Source organism: Phaenicophaeus curvirostris, chromosome 1, assembly GCF_032191515.1.
Source record: "Phaenicophaeus curvirostris isolate KB17595 chromosome 1, BPBGC_Pcur_1.0, whole genome shotgun sequence".
In the NCBI taxonomy this organism is placed as follows: Eukaryota; Metazoa; Chordata; class Aves; order Cuculiformes; family Cuculidae; genus Phaenicophaeus; species Phaenicophaeus curvirostris.
The window spans coordinates 56351885-56363499 of NC_091392.1; the positions used below are offsets into that span (position 1 = coordinate 56351885).

Genomic DNA, 11615 nt, shown 5'->3' on the forward strand with positions numbered 1-11615 from the left:
AGCAAATTGCCCGGAATATTGAGAAATGCCAGAGAAGAGTATTAAGCAGGGAGATTCATGTACATGGTTGAATTTTTAACTATGCTTGTAGTATCTATAAGGGGTTTTCCTTCCTGCAAAGCCAGATGTGTTATAAAACCACATAGTTTTTTGATAGAAGCAGCATGCATCCTCCAATCAAGCTGGCAGACATGTCAGAAATGTCTGGGTACTTCTCAGTTCTTAAGCCCCTCATTTTGCTTTAATGCTTTCCTTTGCAGACCAACTGTCTGTACGCTGGGCTGAGGTGATAGCACATTTATCTATTTCATGTTAACTACCATAATTTTGAAACTAACTTCTATGTAATATGCATTTCTGGCAAAGCGTTAGCTCTTTGTTGTTTATTTAGTGACTGACCACAACTACATTGTTTTAAAGCTGTCCTGCTTTGTACTCAGCTTCTCATGCTTCTTTTAAAAATCTTCGTACATGATATTCCATTCAACACCATTTACAATCCGCTGTAATTAATGGAATAAAACAAATGTCAACTTTATGAAAGTAACTGTGGGTTCACATGGGAGAGCTGAGAGGTCTGTTCCTCCCTACTTGCACTGGAAGAGACTGCAATTTTTTCTGAACCAGGAAATATCTGTTGGGAAACTTAGATGCATTTTGGATTAAGAATTGACACCAGACTTCCAAGCTCAGAGATGCTTTTTATCCTTTTCCTAGGGGAAAGGTCATTGTGTATTTCATTTGCCTTTATAGTCTTATGGCATGAGGAGTGGATTGAATTAGGTGTGGCTGAAAGCCTATATTGTTTCATTCTGAACAGCAATGAAATTTAGGCCCGCTATTGTAATCTGAAGGGAAATTTCACTAACTTTCCCAGAACATTTAAGAACGTTAAGACTGTTGCATATAGAGACATCCATGCAGGAAAACTACTCAACTCCCAAACAAGATAGATTTACCTCTGAATGTCACTTCATTAACTTAACTATTTTGCATTCTACTTCATACTGCTGTTTCTGGGAGAGGGAATCAAGATGGGACAAAATAACTTAAATGACGATACATAGGATTTTCTCTTTATTAAACAGTTCCCAGATATGGAGTCACTGGGTTGCATCGAAGGTTTAGAACATGAAGCACTTGGCAGCAGCAGCTCTTCACTGCAATAAAAGTTTGTCCAAGGATGTATCATGCACTTCTGTCTTCCCTCAGATTGACTAAGATTGGCTAGACACAAGTCTTGCACTTTGATTTGCATGTGAGCAAAGATTGTTCCACAAAATAGTACTGACGTTCGGAGAATTAATTTAAAAGGCATTCCACTTTAAAATGGATTGGAAAAATGCATTAATATCAGGCCAACTGGTGGAAAACAACTTTTAAAAGGGATTTCATTAGGTTATATATTGCTGATTTCATCACATAATGCCCCTATTAAGAAAATTTTGTACCTTGATGCTCCATTGTCCTTGTATGATGTTACATATCATCTCTTCTCATATATAAGCCTGACAGTCTTTGGGGAAGGGTTAGACTTTCCTGCTTTAATATCTATATAGTGCCTAGAAGAGTCATAAGTTTTAGCTGGAACTTCAAGATATACAGTCAGTTAGAACTGTAAATAATATTATTAATGTGCATATATGCTTGTGAATATTCACTTTGGAGTATGCATATTTGTTCTGTGTTTAAAATAGAAATTAATTTCAAAGTACAAGCACATGATCATTACTATAATTTAATTAGTATTTTGTCACATATTTTTTTCCAAAAAAAATAAATAACTATGTTATTACTGATAAAGAACATAGATAAACATGCATGCATACTGTAAAGACTTTTCAAATCTATATTTTGTTCATATAGAATGAACACAGAAGTACAGAAAATATTTTCCTAGGAGGGCAGGAGTTTCTCATTAATTGCACTAAAAGAACTGCAAAAATAAATGGGTTTTGTGACAGGATGTTTGAACAAGTTATTTCTATACTGGATTTCTGCACTGGGTTATTTCTACAAGTGCATTGGAGCAGAATAATGCCTGATTTTCAAACAAGAAGGTATTGAGCATTAGAAATTGCCATTCTCAACCCTTTTCAAAATCTGTTTTTAAGAAAATGCTTCATCGAGAAATAATTATACCACATGGATAGTCTTTAAATGTTTGATATTGAAGCCAGTCTTAAAATGTTAGAAGTAGGTACAAGCCATCAAAGAGCAACTAATTGCTTCTATCTACAAATACAAGAAGTATAAAATAACATGACTGTTGGATAATCCATTTTGTTTGCTACCAGAAATAAAAATACTGTATTCTCCTAGTGAACAGTTGACTCTCATATTCAAATTGTGTAATGAAATCCCAACAATATCTTATAAAAATCAAAAAAATACAACCAAGTTTTATAAAAAGGTGCCCACTAATATCTTCCTTCTTAGTGAATTTTGAATTTGCTGCATTCTAAATACCTGGACTTCTCTAAAATCCAGTGTTATTATTCATGTCTATATGAGTCAGCAGATAGATAAACACTGCTCTGTGTTGATTGTGTTTGCTTAAACTGACACAATTTCTATGCAAATATTTGGCTAGAATTGGGTGTGAAACGGGAGGGTGTATGGCTTAACTTCCTATTTATGCCATTACATTAGCTAACCATTCCAATTTTTGTGAACTACCTAGTCTGTGAAATATTTAATTGTTATTATTCTTGCTTTTATCTCTATGGAAACTTAAAACGATCTAAATATTCAGTGATTTTCCCAAAGGTACAGAATAAAATGATGTCAAATCAAGAAATGGAATACTGGAGAATGAAACTGCAGAAAACTGGCATTTTGATAGATGAAGATTTTCTCTCATTAAATTCATTTTCCTGAATCTGAGTTGGATCAACATATACTAATTCTGAAATCATACACTGAGTTAATCCATAAACTAGTATTTATGCAGCTTATTGCTTTGGACCCTGAGTCTCATATGCTTCATGCCTTAAAAGTATCAGTCTCCAAACGATGACAGCAATTCACGAGTCATTTACATCCTAAATGTTTGTTCACCATTAGTCACTAACTAAAAAAGACAGTGGGGCAGTTCTGATAGCTAGTAGCTGTACAACTCATGAAGCATATATATTTAGCCAAGAGAGGCCTAATTCATTGTGTTAATTGCTTTATAATAAAATAAGGAAATATAGTTTGTCTGTAGCAGAATAGATATTATAGTATTTGACAAGAAAGACAGACTAGGCAAGAACCTTCTTTGAAATATTTGGGATATTACAAAGGCGATTTTCAATATTTTCACATTAAGAATTCTTAGGCAAAGTTAAGCACGTTTCTTGTCTATCCAAAATATCTTCTGAAAGATGACCAATCTTTTCAGCTGTAGAAAATATGCAAGCAAAGAAAAAAATAAAGTTAAAAAAGATCTGTTACTTCACGATTTATGAGTTACAGCAATTTTAATCCCAGCTAAACTTGTATCTTAGCACTCTCACAGCACATAAGCGACACTTTGATATCTTTATATGATAACAGCTTGAAGTAGTCGGAAACATATCATGATGTCCAATGGGATTGGAGGTTGAATTTCATTTCCATCCAGGCGAAGGTAGCGGAGGCGAGGAATGTTACCATAAAGACCATGGTCTTCTGCTACAGCAATTGAGACAGGACATATCTGAGTACCATTGACACCTGAAAATGTAGATCAACAGGTTAGATAATTTCCATGGGGAACACTTAAGAAGACAAAATTCATTTGAAAAACATATTAAATAGGCTTGCACTGATACCTACATGAGAGACATTTGTTCTTATTAGAGTTAGAAGATGACAAATTAACAACTAACTGCTTTTTTGGTCAAGGAAAAAAGTGCCTTTAAAATGTAATAAAAATCAATGAATCTCATACTTATTTGCTGTAATTATGAATAAAGGAAACTAGATGCAAAGTTCTATCTAGGACAGAGAGAACTAATTTAGACAACTACTGGGTAACTATTAGTTAGCAGCTCTTTTCTCTCAGAGAGAATTTAATGAAGAGGGATTTTGAACAGCTTACTGTAATGGCGGTGCCCCAGATCGGTATCATATATTCAACATAACATCTATGCCTTCCTGTTCTCTCTAATTCTTCAGTAGAGTCAATTTAATGGCAAAAAAACCCAAAAAACTTGTGAAGTGGGATATTTCTCTTCCTAATGGAACTATGGCTTCAAAAATTACCCATTTTCATAGGATTTGAAAAGATTGGATTCTTTACATTTTCTCCACTCATTACCACTGCACTGTCATTTGGCTAAAATATTTTGCATATCTTGTCTTTAGTTGTTGAATAATGAGGCTAATCCTGCCCTGTTTCAGTCTCAAAATGGCCTTATTTTAGAAAACGTTGAAGTGGTGTTTTGCTTATCAGTCAAATTCCATTGACTGAATTATAGTGTTTAGTGATTAGTTATGCTGCTTGACTATCTTGTTGGCCCCATACTTGCTGAAAAAAGTGTTTGAATGGAGAATGTGTGTAGCAGAGTTTTTTTGAGCACCTTTTTTTCAGCAGACCAGAAATAGGAAAACAAAGGCTTTCTACCAATTTTTTTCTCCACTTATATTTATCAATGATAATATGCACATTTCTTTTGATTACAATCCTGAAGATTGGTTAAATGCTATGATGAAAATAAACAACAAAAAAAAGACAACGGTGTTTAGGTATTTTTTTCCCAAAAGAAAAAAACACTTGCTTTTTTGGAAAAGCTATCCAGATATTTGCAATATCTAGGAAATTAACTTTATTTTTGTCATGGAAGCTTGATAAACACATCTAGTTGTTCAGTGCCTAAAACACTTATCTTATCCATGATATCAAAATGTCTTTGCGTATGTTATGAAATTTGATTAATCTTTTTAAAGTATTAAATACTCTTGTAAGAAATAAGCTACAGCTTATTTTTGTGTGTGAAGATATGAAGCGAGAAGTTTGAGAATGAGGTTTCATTATGAAAGCCATTATTAAAATTTTGCAAGTGAATCAAAACCATGTAGCAGAAGATACCTGTCTTTTCAGGTCAACACTACCACCCTTAGGAGACAAGATGGCTTCAAGTATTTTATAAATCTCTGTGTTGTCTGACCTAGAAACTATCCCACTGCACTAGTCTTCATTAGATTAATTACCCCAGCTTGAAAGAGAGGCAGCATTTATTTAACCACAGACCACCTATGAAGAAAATATTTCCCGATGATGTGTATGAAGTGGTTTGGTTTCATATTGTTCTTTTTGCATGAACAGTAAATGCTCCCCAAACTATCAAAGCAGTAAAAGTTTTTCTCCTCTTCTCTTCAGTACTGCTCATCAGTGTATTGGTGAATTTTGCTTAAGCAGAAGGAGTGGGATAATCCATCTACACGTGTGTAATTCACCCTACCTAAACTGATTCATGTAGAGGGTAAGCATCAATCTAAGTAAACCATTTAGACTATGTTTATAAACTCTGGAGAGAGATAAATACTTCTGTAAATTCATTCACATCTCCATAAGATGGGATGATTTTCCCTCTTCAGTTGTGTATCTCTTTCCAGTTGGTGAGTAGGTGGTCTGTATGACTCACCCAAACAAAATATCAAAATCTAAGATGGTTAATTCAAATAAGATGAATGTTACCTGTTGTCAACAGTATTGTGAAGTGATGTAACACTTAAAAATGAGACTCTGGAGCTGCTCCAGGCTAAAACAGCAGAAGAGGTCCTCATTAATGGCTAATACAGTATGTCTGCTGAAACACCACAAAAGAACCTGTTTCTTTTCCAGTAAAACTTATAATTTAGAAACACTCAGAAAGTATGTTTATGTAGAAGACAGTTGTATTCTGACATATATGGGTATAAGGGTATTTCTTTTCTAATCTTATGAACTCTAGCTGTGCTTACTGTAGTCCAGCTCAAATAGTTGGAATCCTTCTCTCCTTTTCACAAGACATTTAACTGCAGCAGCCATATATCAACCTGGAAATCTGTACCTTTCTGAGATCTTCCCTAAAAGAATCCAGTATTGAGTACAGCACAGGGGTTTGACAATATAAGTCAGGATCTGTAACTGCAGACATTCCTTTCCAAACATTCTACAGGGGATTTTGATAGACTGACATTGCTACTTGGCCCAAGGATTTCTCCCTTTCTCTGCGTACAGAATAGTATTAGCTCAGAGGATCTATCTCAATATCACCTCCTTGTCCTTGTTCACTCACTACGTCATCACTTCATGCCTTCCCCTCTTTTTCTTTCCTCTAACACTCACTTTTCCATCACTTGACATCTTGCCAGAGCCTTGCATGCGTATCTCATAATTAAATATGTGAAGGTGTGTTTTAAAATGCCATGGAAGAAGTGTAGTGTATATATCTGTCCTAGGCATAATTAGTTTTGGTTCATATTATTTTACTTCCTAACTTAGAGTATTTATTTTTGTCTGTGCATTGAGATCCTCAGTGAAGACACCACAGGTGAAATCCTGGTTTCATTGAGACTAATGATGGGGCTATCACTGACTTCACTGGGCTTCAGGATATTACCTTATATTTTCATAAATGGTCTCTGGAGAAATAAGGCCTCGAAATTATACAAAGAGCTGGTGTTATACAATATATTACAATAAAAAGTAGGCAAATAATATTTACATAGAAATTCTGATACCTGAGCCCTTGCGGTGCTAGCAATGTAACTATGAACCACAGAGAGGTAAAACAAGCAGCAATTGGCACATGATCATCAATGTTCTGGATTTAAGAAGACAAAAGCAACCTGCAGAATTATTGTAACATCTTATTACTCCTGCGTGATGGAATTACATTCCTTGTTTGCAATCCTAAATGCCCTTTGAGATACTATCTACTGGAGCAGTGTCTTGTGGAGAATATGTCATTATGCCTTACCTCTTGAATAATTATGCTATGTGGTAGAATGTGCCTTATGTAATGCTTATATTTTTATTTAGGGTGTCAAGTTTCCTTTTTTGATAACTATTTGGCCAATTTATATATAGTTTCTAGGAATATATTTTAAAAACTTTTGAAAATTGCTAAACATACTAAGGAATGTAAGGTTTTTCAAAAATTATTGTACACTTACAGATACTCATTTGTCTTTGGATTATGGGACGTGAGTGTGCAGACACTGCACAGGTTGATTTTCATGGGTTTAAAATTTTATAGACTTATTTAGGAAAGGAAGATAATTTGGCAGCTCTTTAAATACTCATTTTCTATCTAGATGCAAACCACTTCTTAAACAGGACAGGTTACATTCCATTGATTGCAGTTTAGTGTCCACTTGAAGCAACAGGAGAAGTCTGCGCCTGAGGGTCTGGAGTGAAGCAATTACAATAAACACCCTTGTAGCCAGGATGCAATAAAATATGTTCAGTAACAACTTACTTAGTATGGCCTAACTCTAATTAAGCACTAGACTTCTTGCAGACCACTTAAATATGTGTACTTATCTTTATAATGTTTATACATTTCTTTTGCAAAATTCAGTGAACTGATCTAAATTATTGTCTTCCTTTGACATGTCCTTCACCATACAGAAGCTAAACCATTATTTTTAGCATATTTGTGTACTACAGTGACACAACATAGAAGTAAAGAACCATTTATTCAATTAAATCACCGTGACAGGAAGAGAAATGTAGAGACGTGGTTACCTTCTATGCAGTATTAGATTGAAAGAAAAAAAGTGATTTAAGGTCTACAGGACCTACTGAGCAGATATTTTACCCAGTGGCCCTAAGTACCACATCCTTGCTGTGCCTGTGTGAATCTGGGAGCAGTGCTAGAAGCAGAACTATGATATAACAACAGGCTTTTACTGTCTTGGTTACAAAAAATTGTCTCATTTATACAAAATGGAAAATCTTAGAAGACATTTAAGAAGACAAACCTCAGCAAGACAAGGCTTCTGTGAAGTGAGTTGAAAAGGGTTTTTTTATGAAGACCAAACCCAAGTGTCAGCATTTAGTGCACAGTGTACAAGAGATAGGGAGAGTATTCAAGCCTGAAATATTCAATATCCATGTTCTAGTTAGTCATATTTGAAATAGCTTGTGTTAACTGCAGCGAATATTTTATTCTGTTTTGAGGGTACTTCACACTAAACTCCTACTGCAGAGTTTAGGTAGACAGACAGATACTCAGAAGAACTGAGCATATAGCAATTCTGTTAGTTTAGCAAAGTCCCTAAGGTACCCAGGAAATTCAAAAATCTGTCATGCAAATATGAATTGAATATCCTGACTTCTTGCATCCATGCTCTTATTATTCTTTCTTATTTGTTTACTCCTAACCTTCCTGTGTGAAACATAATTGGTTCCCATAAAGTGGTTATCATCATATGTATATCTCAAAAAAGTGAATGCACAAATTCTTCTTAATCCACTCTTACTTGTGATCTGCTTACACAGGGTTTTTTTTTCTATGTGCAAGTGAACACTTTTCACGTGTGATATTACTTCCATGCACGTATTTGTAATGTCTTAAACCTGACTTGAAAACTGAACTGTAGGAGGTCCTCTTGTTCATCTCCCTATAATCTAGGGCACATTTTTTAATCTTTCTTTTTCTAAGAGCATTTTTTGAAATAAAGTTTGAAATAAAGTTGGTGAAGTCTATTCTGTGAAAGTAAACATTTAAAAATAATTAGGTCTTGGTAGGATCCCACATTGACAACACACTTACTTTTGATTTTGTTGTGATCAAGGTGAAGGTGCTCAAGATGAGCATTGATAGGTGGAATTTTCGTGAGCTGATTGTGAGACAGCTGTAGGTCTAGAATAGATGAAACATTAAACCCATTTGGGGGAATACCATCATCAGACAATTTATTGTAGTTTAGCCTAAGGAAAGTCACTTTGGGTATTGCACTGAAGTAGTTTTCTGGTATCACTTCAATGGAGTTGTTGTCCAAAAACAGTTGCAGTGTGTTAGCTGGAATGCTTAAAGGCATTTTCTTGAGTGAATTTTTTGCTATGTTGAGTTGCATAAGATTGTTGAGTCCTTGGAAGGTGTCACTTTGAAGAGCGCTGTCCAACAAACTGTTCTGGTGCAGATCTAACATAGTAAGGTTTTCCAAATTGTTAAAGACTCCTTCTGGGATTCTGGAGATTTTGTTTCTTGCTAGTCTTAGTTGTTCCAGGCCCACTGGTAATGGTGCAGGCACCTCTTCCAATTCGTTATCTTCAAGGAATAAATAAAGCAGCCTTTTCAGCTTGCTCAGCACACCATTCTCAATTCCATTGTTGGTGATCTTATTCTTGTTCAGATTTATCCATCTTAGATGAGTGGCATTCACAAATGGCTTCTCTGAAATTGTTTCTATTAGATTGTTTTGAAGATAGAGGTACCAAATTCTTGCTGGAATTGCAGGTATTTCTTTAAGTCCTTTGTTATCACAGTATAATGCATTGGGGAAACTGGGAGGACAAAAGCACTCTCGTGGACACTCAGAAGTGTAGTGAGACCAATGCTCAGGATCCAACTCATCATAAACTTGTCTCACAGTTCGAGTCCACACAGAATTGACCAAGAATAAGACCAAAAGAGCTGTATAGACTTTTAGAGTCATCGTTTGCCTTGGAAGGGGAGAAAAACAATTAGCTGTCTCTTGACAGAACTCTCTAACAGCATACTAGATTATCAAGACAGTATTACATAGAAAATAATATATATCATTTATAAACAGCCAAATTTTGTACTTCATACCACTATCTAGTGTGTTAAGGAAAACCAGAACAGTAATATATGGGTATAAACAATTCAGTGTTTTGTGTCTAAGAACATTGTCCTGACTCTACTTAGACTTTACATTGGCTGCCAGTTTAATTGGTGCTCATGTGTGTCATTTCAAAGAACATGAACCCATGTGATTTTTCTGACATTAAATCAGTACTTCCTATAAATTTGTTTTCCTGTACAGAGCTATAAACTAGTTTATGTAACATACCTTCTTCAATAAAGCCATTAATACCATGATGACATAAATAATATTCTACCCAGTTTCTCCTTTTAAAATTAACCATACCCTCTTTTGTGTTTTTCCTCTCTCTTAAATTATAGTGGCATCTGGATCAGATTTTCCAAGGTCTTTTCTCATCACAGAAAAGTGAAATATCAAAGAGTGTTTCCACAGCTGTTTGTTGGGTATGTTCTTAAAAAGCTTAGAGGGAATATTTTTGAGTAATTCAGTCCCTTCCCTCATTTCTTGTACCTAATGTTATGAATTCCCTTCTCTGAAGCAAAGAATCAAAACAAATGCCTGATCTAAATTATACAAAAAATAAATCCTCACCAAATTTTATCATATACACTCATGCATCTTGAATCTGTTTTACTCAATTATTTGCTTTGTTTGGTGACTTTTACCATTAAATTATGAATGAAATCATCAATGATAATTTACCCCAACAGGAAATATTTGAATAGCATAAAACAGTGTTTCACAGTGTCTGTAATCTTGCTTGCATTCTGATGAAGATTAGCAAGCATTTTGCTTTTCAGAGGCAGAGACAGATATCTGAAACTTCTAGTTAAAATTAGGAGATTAGTTTTGGCATAAATAATATTTAAATAAAAGTAAATTCTCTAACTAATTTTAAATCTGACTAGAACTAATGCATTAGTAAGGTTAAGAGCTCATTTAAGTTTCTTCATATGATATGTAATCATTTAGCAGATTTCAACATTGTTATTAGCAATAACAAGTGCAATATCCCATAGATCTTCCAGCCTCAGAAACTGCTGTCTGGAAGCATTCCAAAAAAGAACAAATGAAATATTTCTAAAGAATAGTGTCTCTAATTTATACAATGAAATGATACCTTCTTACTGTGTAAATATTCATAACATTAACAACATTTGAAAAAAGAAATATAATTTACCTTGTTAGTAAAGTTCCTGGAGCTATCTGAATCCTTAGAAATCACTGTAAATTCACAGCCTTTGGCTGTTAACCGCTGTGTGTGCTTCCTGTCCTCCTAAGAATTAATAGCATATAAAACTTGAAGTACATGCTAGTATTCCCAGATGCATTGCCATACACACCTTACTAGCTATTGTTTCTAATTTGACATTGCTTCAGAGTTTAGACTTACCTCAGCGTTCCTGGATCTTCTTCTCTTTCTATTGGTCAATGCTGTTAGGCTGTAATAGCTTGAGTCAGGCTACAAGCTGTGTTCTATGAATACAGCCTAATATATACGCATCAGTGGCTACAGCTTTTAACCCCTAAATAACTAAGGCAACTCAGCACCTAGGCAGGAAAAGAGAGGAAACCCTGACTTTAATATCAAGCAGCCACAGAGATGAAGGCATTTGATTATTAAGTTTTAGCAAATGAGCTGAATTGGTTTAGATGAAACAGGTAACAAAAAATGTAGCTTTATTCAAAATCCTTTTCAAAAGATGCTTCACATGCAAAGCTCGCTTAGATCATAATTCATTCTCATTGTTCCTGAACTGGCCACTAAGAATTAAAAGCAGTGCCATCTGTTTCTACGGAAATATTTTATATTTGATTTTTATCAAATGCAGATGCTGCCATGCCATTTGAAGACATTATTCTTG

At 34.7% G+C, this 11615-nt stretch overlaps 1 protein-coding gene across 2 annotated transcripts; it reads right to left on the bottom strand.

The window, feature by feature from the left end:
* Positions 1-3211: 3211 nt before the first annotated feature.
* Positions 3212-11201, bottom strand: KERA (keratocan). 2 transcript variants are annotated; one of them, XM_069849828.1, is made up of 3 exons: positions 11144-11201; positions 8733-9625; positions 3212-3699 (listed from the first exon to the last, which is right to left on the bottom strand). In XM_069849828.1, the coding sequence occupies exons 2-3, from the start codon at positions 9616-9618 to the stop codon at positions 3527-3529; spliced, it is 1059 nt and encodes a 352-aa protein (XP_069705929.1). In that variant the 5' UTR covers positions 9619-9625; positions 11144-11201; the 3' UTR covers positions 3212-3526. The 2 variants fall into 2 exon arrangements, with proteins under 2 accessions (XP_069705929.1, XP_069705930.1); XM_069849829.1 differs by lacking the exon at positions 11144-11201 and adding an exon at positions 10931-11101.
* Between the last annotated feature and the right edge of the window lie 414 nt (positions 11202-11615).

Bases quoted from the DNA above. Each gene is read 5' to 3' on its own strand.
- KERA (XM_069849828.1), bottom strand. From the start codon at position 9,618: ATGACTCTAAAAGTCTATACAGCTCTTTTGGTCTTATTCTTGGTCAAT. The intron at 3,700-8,732 runs GTAAGTGTGTTG...CTACATTTTCAG, and splicing joins TGATCACAACAAAATCAAAA to GTGTCAATGGTACTCAGATA.